General features: G+C 36.0%; 1 protein-coding gene across 1 annotated transcript; it reads left to right on the top strand.

The window, feature by feature from the left end:
• The first annotated feature begins 7,684 nt into the window (after window positions 1–7,684).
• LOC574861 (matrix metalloproteinase-24) lies at window positions 7,685–14,250 on the top strand. The gene is made up of 7 exons (XM_030992226.1): window positions 7,685–7,950; window positions 8,315–8,592; window positions 9,326–9,490; window positions 10,318–10,457; window positions 11,195–11,336; window positions 12,270–12,527; window positions 13,006–14,250. The coding sequence occupies exons 1-7, from the start codon at window positions 7,808–7,810 to the stop codon at window positions 13,290–13,292; spliced, it is 1,413 nt and encodes a 470-aa protein (XP_030848086.1). The 5' UTR covers window positions 7,685–7,807; the 3' UTR covers window positions 13,293–14,250.
• Window positions 14,251–15,889: the final 1,639 nt, after the last annotated feature.

Genomic DNA, 15,889 nt, shown 5'->3' with positions numbered 1-15,889 from the left:
ATGAGTATAGGCTACTCTATCATTCTTCGTTTCATGTTCTGATATATCTCTCTCCTTCTGTATGTCTCTCTCTCTCTCTCTCTCTGTCCCTCTATGTATTTATCTTTTTGTCCCCTCCCCCCTATTTGTCAACTCTCTCTTTATTAGTCATTATATACCAATTTCCAAACCATGTTCGTCTCTCTACATGCCTTGCTTATCTCTCGTAATAAGTTTGATTGATTATTTGATCACTGGACTCATTTCCAATCCATCAAATTGGCCACGATTGCCTCTTCATGAAAGCCACACATCTCAGACATATGATTCATTCCATTTCAATGATTCCATTGGAAAATATGCACGATCATTCTGCTATAATTATGTCAGTCAACGGGGACATTCACGAGGTTTTTAATTAACGACCATTCACAGATATAACTATTCTGTCCATGCTGTTTGAAATTCGACAGTTTTACAATTGAATAGATGATGATTGGTATAAACCACATTGCTCACTCAACCTGTCAATTCGCATGACTTTTATTTTATTAGCTGTATGAAACACCCATCTTGTTTGCAACTATAGATAGGCTGATCGAAAGATGAATTTTGCTTGCGTCGTGTAGCTTCTATTGGCTACAGTTTTACCATTACGTCATAAATAATATAGAGAAAATGAAGGTTGATTGGTGTATGTATTTAGTCCATATTAAGATCTATGTGGTTTTTTTTTTTAATGGGAAAAGTAAATAATCGAATGAATATGTAAATAAATAGAAATATATATTCATATTAGGCCTATTGTTATTATTTTCATTGTTATTATTATATGTCTTTTGTTTTTGGATAATGAATATTCACATAAAAAAATGATATATCAGTAAACAGTTAACTAAAAGATAAATAAGTTAAATTGAATCAATGAATACATGAATTAAAGATATAAATAAATAAGTAAGTGATGCTTATGGCGACTTCTTAGATGTCAACCTGTTTTGTTATATGTCTTGTGCAATTTATATTTCAAGAATGTCTCAGTAATCATCAAACACAACATCATAATGGAATATGTTACGAAAAACATACTGTGACTTGAAATTTGTATTTATGAAATAAAAATAAATATCTGCACGGTTTAGCCACAATACAGATAATAAGATACCCGGGAAAATACATTGACAACACACAAGACAAAAAACGCCCAGCTATAGCAGAAGTCCACCCATAACCTCCTGTAAATTGGCCCACACCAATACAAGATCTACTATAGATAACACACTGTTATATGCGTGGTGGTAGACTGGTAGTCATCCATCCGTTCCATATAAATTACAGGCATGCCATTTGTTGGACCTCCCGAACTCAGTATGGCCGCCATATTGGATAGCAGGCGAGTGGAAACGGATGTCGAGGCGAAGCCATCATCACAACCTATTATGTGAAGCTATCTATCTGATTGTAATGAGGGGAACGAATGTGTTTTTGATCACGTGATGTGAGGCAAGCTATCTGATTGTCATTAGGGAAACGAATGCATCTCTAATCACGTGATGACAGACTAACTGAAGATAGCGGCTCATAAAAAAATATAATCGCGATGTACTTCTGATGGATGCGTGTTTATATTACAATGTGCATATTTTTGAGATGGAGAAACACTTGGAGAAATATTCATTAGAATTATATTTTTCAATAGCAGTATGAAAATAGGAAAAGGTACTCCGGGTTATTTAAGATTGAAATAGTTTATAGAGGAGCGTCGTCTAGAAGTAATGGTGTTGCTTGAGGAGGGATTTGAGGTGAGGAGCGACCAACTCGGAGGGGGTGACGTCCCCCCTGGCCTAGATAGCTAGGTAGCGTTGTGTTTTTACTTTTTATAATTATATAGACTTTGTTTTCAATTTCTGGATACGCGATCAACTGGTAATCTGAGGTAAACATAAAACCATAAAAATTCATATTATGCTTGCATGATTATCGAATAAAAAAAGGAAAGTTAATCAAAGTATGGAAACAAATAGTTAACACAACAAGAGAACAAAAACGGGCATTAACGACCCACCTTGATCAGAAATAATGTTAATTGGATCAATACGTCTGGAGGACTCGCTACTTTAATTAATAAGGTAAGATACTTGGCCACAACCCTAGTTTTTGCAAATAGTTTTAGGAATTTTCATAGATAAAGCCGGTCTTATACATCACACGAGGCCTAGTGCCAGACTGGTCAAATTCATGAGCCAATTTTTTTGTTGCAATTGTTTATTTCATTTTCGCGACTCACGGTATGTTCCCAAAAGACGCAGATTGGTTTTGACAGATCTATTGATTCAATAATCAGTTTCTAAGTGCTTAATAAAATGATGATATTATGCTTCAATGCATCATCAAATCGTAATAAACAATAGGACTGGTATGACCCAACCTAAAAACAACACACCCGAGTTCACGACTGGGTCTAGGTTACTTCACACTGCTACATGTGAGAAGAGTTAATCACATCCGATAGATCGATACAATGTAATAATAATAATAATGATGATAATGATAATAACAAGGATAATAATGATGATAATAATAATATCAATAATACCCTACCTGTTTGAGACTCAATTGGCATACCAGTCTTTGTATGCAGCTCTCACCACTTTTAATAGGGTATTTTTTTTCGGAATTCCCCCCCCCCCACACCTTGATAAAATCCTGGATCCGCCCCTAGTACCAGTGCATGACAATGGAATACATCCCCTATCAACGGGATGACTCAGATAGATAGTCACGTGACTCAGATACAGGAATGCATTGTTCTATACTTGACACAGATGATCTAATTATATCTTCTTGGCACAGTGTCATCCTCATAGCTGTCAAGTCTGCATAGCTGCACATCCCATCCATGGTCGACTTCAGAATGAGATAGCATTTCGTGAAACTCCCCCCCCCCCCCCACATACACACACATACACCCGTATCCATTATTTGCGGTGGTAATTATATGCATTTCATTTTAATAAATTGGTTTGGTTCGATTTGATTTGATTTACACAGGCGCATATTTAAGGAGCAGATAACTAGCTCACCCCCTTCAGATAAAAATGCACGTGGGAATGTTAAATTCTTTCTTTTCTTATTTCTGTACTTACTAGCTAGACTTTTGCCCCCCCCCCCGCAAAAGGGTATCCTGGATCTGCCCCTCCGATTCAAAGTTTTGACTGTCACCGTAAAGTGAGATCAGTCAATTCCCATGAAAGACGTGGGTTGTGTAGCCGATAATTTTCTTATTTTTTAAAATTTATCAATTACAAAATAAGCAATCATAGACAGTCGAAATCTGTAGCGCCGAATACTTCCAATAGAAATTCAAAATTATCCGGATCTCCTGCGGGATCACATCGTTTTCTACAAAATTATTTTCTATTTTCAATGTAGTGGTCATAGCATCAACCACATTAATTATAACATGGAACATGCAATATAAATATACAATGAAGTATAACAATATCAAATTTGTAGGTTAGTAACATCTAAATGTAGGAAACAAAGTATAATAAGAATATGGCACTTTACACATAATTACCCTGGTTATAGCCGAGCTGGCAAAGTAACTAGCGCTCAAGCAAGCATTAACACCTGGGTGGAGAGTGGCAAATGTAGATTAACGTCTTGTCAAAGGACATTAGTGCCGCGGCGAGACTTGAACCCCGTACCTCGAGATCTGCAGTCGGGTGACTTATTCACTAGACCACAACACTTCTACGTATACGCATCTATAAAGTCACATTAGCAAATTTTTCTCTGTTGAACAAAAGTGAAAGTCAAAAAGTTTTACCAGTTCATATGGTTTATATCGACTTCTGAAATCATCTGGAGAAATGTTATGAAAATGGAGCGTGGAAGTCGTTCTTGATTAGAACCGTCCATGAACCACGTGTGTTGTCTGCATCGGCTACACGCGTGATGGCGTTGGTTTGTTTTCTTGAAGCTTGATAAAATAAACCAATATCGGAAGTGCAGGGCTATCCGATTCCAGCATTGGTGAACGGTAACAATTATTGTGGCAATGTAAATAGATGTCATCACTTAATAGTCGGGATATATCTTGGGGAACTTGGAGAGGACGAAGGTGGGATGGGTTGAAGAGAAGCCCCGGTGTAGATAAGGGGGCGGCATCAGGGGGCAAGTACCTCTGATCATATTAGAAGAAGAAGAAGAAGAAGAAGAAGAAGAAGAAGAAGAAGAAGAAGAAGAAGAAGAAGAAGAAGAAGAAGAAGAAGAAGAAGAAGAAGAAGAAGAAGGAGGAGGAGGAGGAGGAGGAGGAGGAGGAGGAGGAGGAAGAAGAAGAAGAAGAAGAAGAAGAAGAAGAAGAAGAAGAAGAAAACAAAGGAAGAAGAAGAAGAAGAAGAAGAAAAAGAAGGAAAACAAAAGAGAGAGAGAGAGAAAACAATGGGGAGAATGATGCAAAGAGAAGAAGAGGTTCCACACCGGTACACCCATCCTCCCATTGGTGGCCTAGTTAATTTCCATTTATCCACCTGATAAGATCGCCCCTTTTTATGTCTACCCTCTCAATAGCTGTACCCAGTCTATCCCCACGGAGGAGAGGGTATAGAGAGGAGAAGAGGAGTGGGGGAGAATGAGGGAGTGCATTGACGAAGAGGAATGAGAAGGGTAAAAAGGAGAAAGGAAACAGGAGGAATGAATAAAGAGGGGATACAAATAAGATTTTCAACCTTTTTTTGTATCTGTCTTCTTCTTCTTGCAATCTGATATCTACTGTGGGCGAATTCAATGTTTACCATTATATTTGACAATATATATTGTTTTCAATTTCAAGCGTTCTATATCTTATACTGCAAGATGACAAACTGAATGGAAGGGGGAATAAGCAAATTTAATTGGATACGCTTCTGAAATACTGAATTAGAGATTATTTGACTTTAAAAGAACTCTGGATTGTAAATATAATTTTGGTTTAGGTTGCGATAATGAATCACCAAACTGAATTCGAGTCCTATAATCATACATATTAGGCAACATCAGAGTCTTCTTTTTCATATCCATACTTTCGGTTTAATATCACTTACACTCTTCCATTTTCGACATAATAATATGCAGGCGCCAGACATGAACATGGATGCTTTATGTGATTCGTAACATTAGATTTGATGGAACGTTGCAATACAGTGACCCAGACATCAGTTAGATTTACGACCCTTATTCTTATTACTATTTAATTGTTCTTCACTCAATAGGCCTCAATATTAGACTATCCTTTGCAGTCGATGAATCCTGACAAAGCAGACAATATTCTTAACCAAGTCATAATGAATTAAGCTTAATTCGTAAAAGAACACGACCCCAATCATTTCTCCCAGAATGGTTACTCCGATCCGTACCGATTCTCAACTCTCCTGGCCCCATACGGACGATGTATCATTCCTAAAGTGTGAACTCAAGTGATATTAATCAAATCATTAAAAATGGCGGAAGACTGATTTCTCACAGTTTCGCCACGAAACTTTGGATGTCTTGCACTCCCGCCATTTTTTCCCAGGCATGCAAGGTGCGGAAGCAAGGAAATGTACGCCATGCTGCCGGGAGCCAAACCGAGCACATGCTTTAAATGAGTTCCAGGCTCGATCTGAAACTTTGCAGAAACAGACAACTTGATCATCAGTTTCGATCACGAAGATGGTAGTTTTAGCATGAGATATCTTGGATATCAGACGTTTCAGAACTTGTCTCAAGAGGATAAAATCGTGTGCACTCTCAATTGGTTTATTTTATCTGGTGTTTAATTAACTCCATCGACAAAAATAAATGTGAGAATCTGTCATGTCGACATCTTTGAATATTTATATCTTATTAACGTAAGACATATTCCATAGCTTTGTTTCATATTAAAGAGTATATTTAATTTCACTGAATGCATTATCTAGCCAAGGGCTTTCTTGTAACAGAGAGGACACATCATCCTGTCATATTAGATTATTTTTTAAATATATAGTTTAATCACTTTTAATGCCATTGTTTGATACTCGGAACTGAAAGGCAAAATCTATAATTGTTCTTACCAGTAGCAATTTCCCTCAGCAATATTTTGCCCTAGACTCAGGAAATGTGTCGAAGTATTTCAAAAGGATTGATGCAATGATAACATCACTGTCAGATTAAGGATTTTAGAATTAGTTATTCTTACTTATTTTTTAGATCTGTAGTTTTGTCTTAACATGGCCTTGTCGTTAAAAAACTACTTTCCACAATGACCTAAACAAATTAAAAAAAAAAAAACCAAATATAATATCACTCATGTTTATTTCTACCTTTCATTGTCTTAAGTCTGAACTGATATCTGATTCGTCAATCAGAAAGGCCTGGAAGAAAATAATTCATCAAGCAACCAAATTGACACCGTGACTACATGTACAGGGGAATTTCTTTCCCTTCTTCTACTTCTCTTTAATACGTGAACATGCTTTTAGGGAGACTCGTGTGATTTATTTTAGACCATTTTGAAATTGTTTACGTACACTGTGAAAAAGTTGGGCAATATTTTCCAACACATTGCCCAACGTTGTGCCATAGTCAACCCAACCATCTATTGGGCAAATTGTTTCGTATTTTGCCTAAATTTTGGTCAAAATACGAAAAAAATTATGCACGTGTGAAGTAAGGTACTTACGTTTACCAATACCGCTGGGCAAAATATTACACAATAGATGGTTGGGTTGACTATTGGCACAACGTTAGGCAAAGTGTTGGAAAAATATTGCCCAACCTTTTCAAAGTGTAGTTGTATTGGCTAAAGTGTTGTGCTAAGACTCTGGTTTATAGCTAATGGGACACTACTAATTTCCCTCCTAAATTAAGGGACCAAATTGACAACGTAACTACTTGATTGGAAATGGGGAATCCTCTTACCTTCTTCTACCTGAACATGCTTTTTGGGAGACTTTTGTGAGTTACTTTATAACACTCTGGAAGTGTTCACGTAGTTGTATTGGCTAAAGTGTTGTGCCAAGACTCTGTTTTATAGCCAATGGGACACTACCAATTTCCCTCCTCTTTCTTACCAAGCTATTAATAATCATCACTCCCTTCATTCAGCCAATTAAATGCGGTTAAGCTACTTCATACGTGTAATTTATGACATATCATGAGGGGTCGCGCGACTTGCTGACTGATTTCAGCGGTTTTTGAGGTTAATAAGGAAGGATACAACCGCTTACACCCTGCTATGAAACTGTTCTACTAAATGTGTTTGTTAATTCGATGTAACAGACGGGTGAAATCTGATTTGAATATTCATCCATGGATGGTGTCATGGTGACCTGGATTAAGATCCCTACGCCGTCTGTGTCACAAAAAGTAAAAATCGATGTGTGGTTAGTCCGGGTATTTTAACTTGGAAATGATGTATTATAGTAGGTAATTTTACTCGATATAGGTATAAAAGTTTATGCCCTATTTCAAAAGCAATCAGCCTTTAAAAAGGTATTTCAATAGATTCTGCGCACTTTATCCTGACGTTGCTTGTCTAATATTGTGTCCTATCTTATGTTAATAATTTGTAGACATGCTTACCTGAAGTTCTACTCATCTTCTTATTCAATCATTACTTCAAACTGTGGGCAATTATTTTGACACCTTATTTTCTCTCATGTTTTCATCTCTTTCATTGATTTCATTTGTACAGGCATATCTTCGTAAATATGGTTATATAGGACAAGCTAACCCGGAGGCCAGTTCTATACGACGGTTAGAAGATTACCATACAGCTATTCGAAATTTTCAACAATTTTACCGTTTGCCAGAAACCAGTCAAATGGATGAGGAGACCAGACGGTTAATGTCTTATCCGCGGTGCGGTATGCCGGATGTCATCCCGAACGGTGATCCGGGGCAAACCCGGTTTAGGAGATACTCTGATTCTGGGGATAAGTGGGATCATCAAGAAATTACATATAGGTAAAGATAACCAAGAGAATATTAATACAAATTGTAAGAGGTCTTAAGATGTGAGACCTCTTCAAGATCTATTTGTTCTGTCTCTGTCTCTGTCTCTCTCTCTCTCTCTCACCTTCTCTCTTTCCTACTTCAGTTTTGAATGATTCGAAAGTATGAATAGTGCTTTACAACCACATATAATGAATACTTTTTAATCAAGTAAGATAACTTTGAACTTACACTAAACGTCAATGCCTGACACAAGAGAGAAGGAAATGAATGGATTCAGTTAATATTAATTTTTAAAATCAAATTCGGAATACAGACCATGATACAAATCATGATCTTTGAAATATTAAATGAATTATTCACTTTTCCATTCCAGAATTTTAAATTTCACCCCCGACCTCACGGAAGCGGAAGTCGTTGATTCCTTCGAGCGGGCCTTTAAAGTGTGGAGTGACGTGACACCGCTGACCTTTCGTCGCGTTTTCGACGTACCAGGCGACATCCATATACAATTCTCCGAATACGACCACGGGGACGGTGTCGCCTTTGATGGCCTCGGTGGTACGCTGGCACACGCGTACTTCCCCGGGGGCAGTATCGGAGGCGATGCCCATTTCGACGACAGTGAAATATTCAGCGTTTTCCTATCTGATGGTAAATGCTATTCCCAACCTTCTCTTTAGTTAAGAAATGCATCCCCAATTTGTTTTCGGAGAACAGTGGTTCGTTAATATTTGGCACCACCTCATAAGATATTTCTATGACGTCCCCCCAAAGTAATTTAACCCTCCTAAAAAAAAGAGCATGAGCTACACTTGGACAACTGAGATTCAGAGTGAGCTATTTCCCCATATACAAGGATATAATATAATATCAATAATTATGTCATTTCCATTCAAATGGAAATTGAAATTGGACAACATGCGGCAAAAGTGTAAACAAACCTAAACATTTCCACAAATTTAGAAATATGTAACTCGAGGCTTTCAATTTTTTTTTTGTGGTGAAAATATTAGAAGGTAATTTTTGAAAGTCTATGGAAAGATAAATAATTCATTGATCCAACTTAAATCAATGACGGGATAATACAGTAATTTCTTTGAACATTATTATTATTAGTCGGGCAAGTGACATACATATATTTCATAACGTTTATACAACAACAAATTATAGGGGGAAAATAGTTCTTCTCCATTAATTGTTGATCTCTTTATCTATCAAAGTACCTATTATCCATTTTCTCTCTCTTCCCCTTTGATCTTGTTTTATTTTGCTTCTTTTTTCGAACGAAATTCTCATAGAATTTGTAGGGGGTTCAGATTCTCCACGATTAAGAGTCCTTATAATATTGTTCCTAAATGTGAAATGTTTTTGTTCATATTTTTAGATGATAAAACCGATCTGTTCATGGTGGCAGCGCACGAGTTTGGCCACAGCCTCGGACTAGGGCACTCTTCCGACATCCATGCGTTGATGGCGCCCTTCTACGTTGGCTATGATCCTGGGTTTAGTCTTGGTTACGATGATCTTCATGGGATACAGTCCATTTATGGTGAGCACAGACAGTTGCTGGGCAACGGGAGATGGGGAAAAAGTTTGACTAACAGTTATGGTTGGATGATGGATATAGAAGGCACGGCTCTAGAATTAAAATAAAATTTAGGGGGGGGGTGGTTTGCTTTGGTTTGTTATTTTCATTTTTTACATGTGCCTCGTCTCAATTTATAACCAAAATAACGTGTTGGGGGGGGGGGGCATTGAGACTCACAAGCCCCCTCCCCCCCCCCCTAGAACCGCTCCTGGGCAAGGATATATTTTACTAAAGAGAATAGGGTTAAATGCACTGTAACTGTTAACAAAATCCAATGGGAAATTCACTTTCATTGGTAAGGTGGCAGCGGTGGGATATGAAGACATGCCTTTCAAAAAGACTGGTGATAATTTCCCACTTTGTACATATTTTTTCTTATCTCTCTTTTTAAACTTTTAATAAGTATCTATATATAATATATTTATTTTTTATACAAAATAAATGTTTAAGAAAAAGGAAGATTAATGAATTCAAAGCAACGCAAATAATTTGTCACTTCTCACATTATGTTTGTGGCTTTGTTGTGTTGCGACTCCATCAATAGTCCCGTGTTTTCAACCAGTGAATATCGAATCCTTGCTCCATGTTTTTAAACATGCATTTCAATTTGTAATCATTTGATTTTTATTAAGAAAGAGTCCAATGTATTTTTAATCTGAATCTACATCTGAACCAGAGTAGTCGTAATTGTCACCTATATCCCAGCATCCCACCATTTATATAAATGTAAACAATTGAGACAAACAATTGATAAGTAACCATAACTTTGTCCTCCCAAATGTCCACAGGTATTAACTCAAGCCCTCGACCAGGTGACAGGTTTATACCCCTACGACCCCAACCCAGTCCACCGGATCCGGAAGTGGAGAGATGCAGCAAAAGCTTCAATGCTGTAGCGTTCATTAGAAACGAACTCTTTCTATTCAAGGTAAACAAAATAATATACATGTATATCAAAACGATATCATTATTCAACAATTTTCAGTTAAACAAACCAACATTTTTTTTGTTTTTTTGTTCATTTAAGATGGTACTTTATTAGATTTATTAGATTATAAAAAAATAACATGACATGCAGCTCAAGGCTGATATTGTAAGTTTTACAAAGTAATCAGATATTTACAATATAATAATACCATCATCATAATAGAAAAGCAATATAGGCTAACAAAATAACAATGGAAACATTCCACAGTCCAGTTCCTATTATTTTGCCAGGAATGGGCAATCTGTTTCAGGTTGACATTTCCCCCGAGACCTAATTCTCTCTTTTTTGTTAGAAATTATATTTTTCATTGGTCGATTATGGCACATTTAGTTTATCATTCCAATCATTTTCTGTTGAAACGTTTTCTTTAATTGTAAAAACTGCCAGCCCGAAAAACTCAGAAATGCCGCAATTTTTTCCAGTCTTGTACTTGATCACGGTTGTTTACAAATTAATGTCCTCTTAAATTAAAAAGCTAACTAATATTTACACCTTGATAAATTTATTAAGTTGATAATAATATTTCAGACATTACAATGAGACAAATATTGTTGTCAACAGATAATCATTCGCCCTAGCTGGTGTCGTTATTCGTGATTCCGGAATTCCGGTACTTCAATAAATGATTGTGCGGTCATTGGTGTAAAAATCTGTACATTCTTGCTTTCTTTCTCCAGGGTAAGAATTTCTGGAGGATGCGAGAGCAGGGCAAACCTTTGGAAGGGTATCCCGTCGAGATGGGGCAGTTCTGGCACGGTCTTCCGCCCAAGGTAGATGCTTCGTATGAGAGACACGATGGGAAAATAGTCTTCCTAAAAGGTACATCACTCTGACAGAATTATATCTACTTCAATATATCGTTATGTTGCAACAGTTACCACACAAAATTGTGTGAATAACCCTCTCAAGTCAATTCGTCCTTGTTTTCACGAAGTGACGGTAGTGAGGAAAATCGTAACGCAAAGTGAATGCAATTTTTTTTCACTACCGTCACTTCGTGAAAACAGCGACGAATTGTAAAGATTTATTGTCTTTTAATTGTAAAACAGATATTAGGGATCGCTTTAAAATACAAATAACAACATATACATTCATTTCATTTATGACTTATCTTCCTCCTTAGTGTCTTCTAACATAGAAATAGATAATGAATGCATAACAACTTTTGAAAAGTTGATTTAATTTATTTCTTACCATTGGACAAATATTTGGTAGGTTCGTGTAAAAGACGTAGGCCTTTTGTCCAACTCGTTATAAGGAGTTGATGGAAAGTTCAAAGTGCCAGAAATCTACCTTGAAACAGTCCTGTTACATAATATATACCCTGTATATCTCTGTCCGTGAATCCCCAACTCTTAACACTTTTAAACATAGACTTAAGACTTATCTATTCAACACAAAGTAATTTCCCATCATCATACCGTATTTATAGCCATATGTCGTATCTTCTTGTAATTTATTCATTATCTAATGTACATAATTATTGCAGTTTCATTAATGTTACTTAATTATTGTATTTACATTTTCATTTTTCATTATCATGTTATTGTTATACATTGTTAGTCAAGTAATTCGTCCAAATTAAGCATAACGTTTATTTCACGTTTCTTGTTGATCCTTATTACATATTTAGTTTAACCATACTTTTCATTTCATTTGTTTTGTAAAGCGCTAAGAAACTGTATTTGTATACCAGCGCTATATAAATCTTAAATATTATTGTTATTATTATTATTATTACATTCTACAAAGGTTCACATTATTGGGTATACGAAGGAGTCGACATGGACCCTGATTATCCGCGTCCGCTCCGTGAACTCGGATTACCCGCCGATATCGACGGAGCTTTACCGTGGGGACAAACCGGCAAGACGTACTTCTTCAAAGGAGATGTCTACTATCGGTATGATGAGTTCGATCACCGAATGGATAAAGGATATCCAAAACTGATCAAGGAAAACTGGCTGGGAGTACCGATCAATATTGATGCAGTATTCAGACATTACGATGGTCAGTATCAAAGTGAAGAAAGAATTGTATAACAAACAACTAGAAAGATGAATATAGTAGTGGGCTAGTGGCGATCCCCGAAAATAATACAAAATGAACAGTATTGTTATTTAAACGAAAGTTAAGCAGGTACTTGTAGAGGCAAGTATTCCGGTAAAAATTGAATGAAAAAGGAGCTTAAAGACTGAAAGGACGGAAAACCAAACCATGTTGTTTTTGGTTCTGAAAAAAAAATGTCCATAACAAACCTACAACTTTCTCTTTTATCTACAACTCTGACATGAGCGTAAAAACGCTGACATCTTTTTTGTGATAAACTGCATTTCCCGACTGTTCTTTTTGATAGCATCTTTCAATTTTTACCGTGACCAGTCTCATTAAATAGATTTTCGCTCTATCCAACCGGTAAAAGACTTTCAAAAATATGAGTTATAGCTTTTGAAGATTTGTGTTCTCTTCTCTCTTATACCCTCACCAGGTTATTCATGGAATACCTACTTTATTCGCCATCGTCGCTACTGGCAATTCGACGAGTCTCGAGGGCAAGTCGATCTCGGTTTCCCCCGAAACTTCGGGGTCGACTGGATGGGTTGCAAAGAAGAGGACGCGAAAGTCGATCAGCCGGAGGGCCCCGGTCAACTAAGGGCGGAAGTAACGATGATTTCGTCGATGACAACGGAAAACAGTAGTCCCCTTACTTTGTCACATTCAAGTCTTTGTTTATGTTTATCAATCTCGTTTGCACTATTATTAAACAGATCATAGCATGATTGGGAAGTTAGTAGTTAATCTAGAAATTGATTGGTTAAGTATAGATGTGAGTAAGGATTTATTGTGTTTAAGAACACCGCTGCATTTGGTAAGAATAGGGAAAGATGTTGTGTTTCTACATTTATGTTCTAGCGATCACGACTTTTATTCATTAATTTTGTTCGCTATTTTGTCCGTCTGCTTGCCTTGTGCATCGCGTAGCTATTTCTTAGTCATATCTCACCAACACGATGTGGCTTTATTTCAAATAATTAGCTAAGACTTTTGTCCTTCTTATGCACCTTGAAAATTGATTTTGTTAAAAAATACAGGAATCAGACTTTTTAAATAAATCTCCTACTCCATTCTAGGATCTTAATTTGGTTCATGTACTTTAGCGTATAAACCTTTTTTTTGTTGGTGACATACATAAATTCATTATAGGCCTAGCAAAGTTCATTTATGTATTAATGTTCATCGTGATTCATTACTTACTTTTGTATATATTACTATATGGTTTTTATCTGATAAGGATCACGGATGCTGTATTTAAACATCAGTACTTTGTATTAAAATTGTGAACAAAAAATTGAATTGCTGCAAAGGAGGTGAAACAAACTATTGACAGGAAAAGATGGAAGAGGAGGGAAATCATGTACTAGAGAGAATGGAAAGAAAAGGAGGAAGAAGTAAAAGAAGGAGAATGAAAGAAAAAAGTGACAGGAGGATTGATGAGAGGAGGAGAAGAACGAGAAGAAAGATAAGACGTATATGAAAATGAAACAGAAGGCATCAAGGTTTAAGAAACGACAAAATAAACAAATAGTCTATATGAAGAAGGAACATGATCATGAAACTAAAATTGTTTTTAGATTAGAAGAAATTAATGTTATTTGATTTGTCTACCCATTTGAAGTTGAAGCTTGTTTTTATTTTTGTATTTCACAATAAAAAATATGATTTAACGAAACAACACCCTTCTGCTATGTTTGCAAATTTACTCCAATTGTACAGTACAATATTTGATGGTTGAAATTTTGAAGGTTTGTTTGAAGAAACCAAATAAAGCACTAAGATTAAAAGTGTCGCAAATTCCTTGAATATTATATCTTTTTGGGGGGTTATAATTAGGCTTCCTCGAACTAATTTAAAAATGTAAAGAAATTTCGGCTTGCACCCAGTAAACATATGGTTCTACGATTTGTTTTGGTACTTAATTTAATTAATCATTTACTGGGTGCAAACCGAAATTTCTTGATCTCCTTTTTTTGGATGTTGGAAAAATACGAGTGGTTGGAGGTTAATCCTAAATTGTATAAATTTCATGAATCGGTTCAAAAAAACTTTTGAAAAAAAAAAAATCCTTAAAAATTGTATCTCTTTTTTGTTGGGTGGGGAAAAAAGAAGAGTGTTCGAATGTTAAATTATGCATACATTTTTTTTTGTTGAAAGTAGCTTTTAAAAAAATATAGTGAATTTGCACTCCCTCACCATTGGCGGTGTGTGCATGAAAGAATCAGATGACAGCGGCGCTAATAACGCAATAACAAAACCCCAAAAATGAAAACTAGATTATCAAAATTTCCAGGCTAAGGGGTCATTTATTTGATAAAAGAGGAATTGTTCCCCTTCCAATATCCCTTTTTTGTGTCCGTTTACTTCACACACTTTGAGAGAAATTATATTTTTTTAAAGTATATACAAATTTCATAATATGAGACAATTTAAGTTTTATCTCGTGTTCGTTTGACTGGTAATTTTGATATCCTTTAAAGCTTATTTTACACGGCTAGATATTTGTAGAAGCAAGTCGAAATCAGTAAAATAGTACCTTCGTCGGTGTTGATGTAATATCGTTCTCTCTAATGTTGTTCTTTTACTAAGAAATCTTTATGCTGAAATAGGGTATCATGTTTGAAAATATAAATTCTTTTGAAATGTGTAAACGTTGATTTTTGTATCTTGTAAATAACTTTCCTTATGTCAAAAGTTTACGGAATGTACATTTTTGTTCAGCTTTTCATAAACCTCCTATTTATACTTCTTCATTATTTTACTAATGTATATATTCGATGTTGATTATTAACTGCATTTAAACACTTTAACGTTGCCTTAATCTGAATGAATATTAAAAAGAAGAAAGCAGAAATCGTATAAATAGGAAAGGGATAAATAATTTGGCCGCTATATAGTGATCCAAAACGGATTTTAACTAACGGCAATGCCATCGACAGCCATCTGAATTACAAAAAGGAACATGTTCTTATTTTTCTTCGGGAGTGGATAAACAGGGAGGTTTGTTCTATTATTTTGTTTTTAAACTTAATTGAACAAGTAACGAATGTACACTTAATTCAGAGATGTTAATAAAATAGCTCCATTTCTCTTGAGTTCATATAAATATATGTATACATTCAGGCGCGTACGCAGGGGGGGGGGGGGGGGGGGGGGGGGGTTGGGGTCGAGCCCCCCGCCCCTTCAAACTTTTTTTTTTTGTGTTCTGGAGGAAAACTCCCCCTCAATTTGTTTTGATTACAAAAAAATAAAAAATTGTGGTAATGGGTGACCAAAGAAGGTAACCTTACCCCCCCCCCCAACGAAACGAAATATCG

The sequence above is a fragment of the Strongylocentrotus purpuratus genome, unplaced genomic scaffold (assembly GCF_000002235.5).
Source record: "Strongylocentrotus purpuratus isolate Spur 01 unplaced genomic scaffold, Spur_5.0 spur5_scaffold_2, whole genome shotgun sequence".
NCBI lineage: Eukaryota > Metazoa > Echinodermata > Echinoidea > Camarodonta > Strongylocentrotidae > Strongylocentrotus > Strongylocentrotus purpuratus.
Note: the sequence above shows the minus strand (reverse complement) of the source record. Positions and strands in the feature narration are given on the sequence as shown.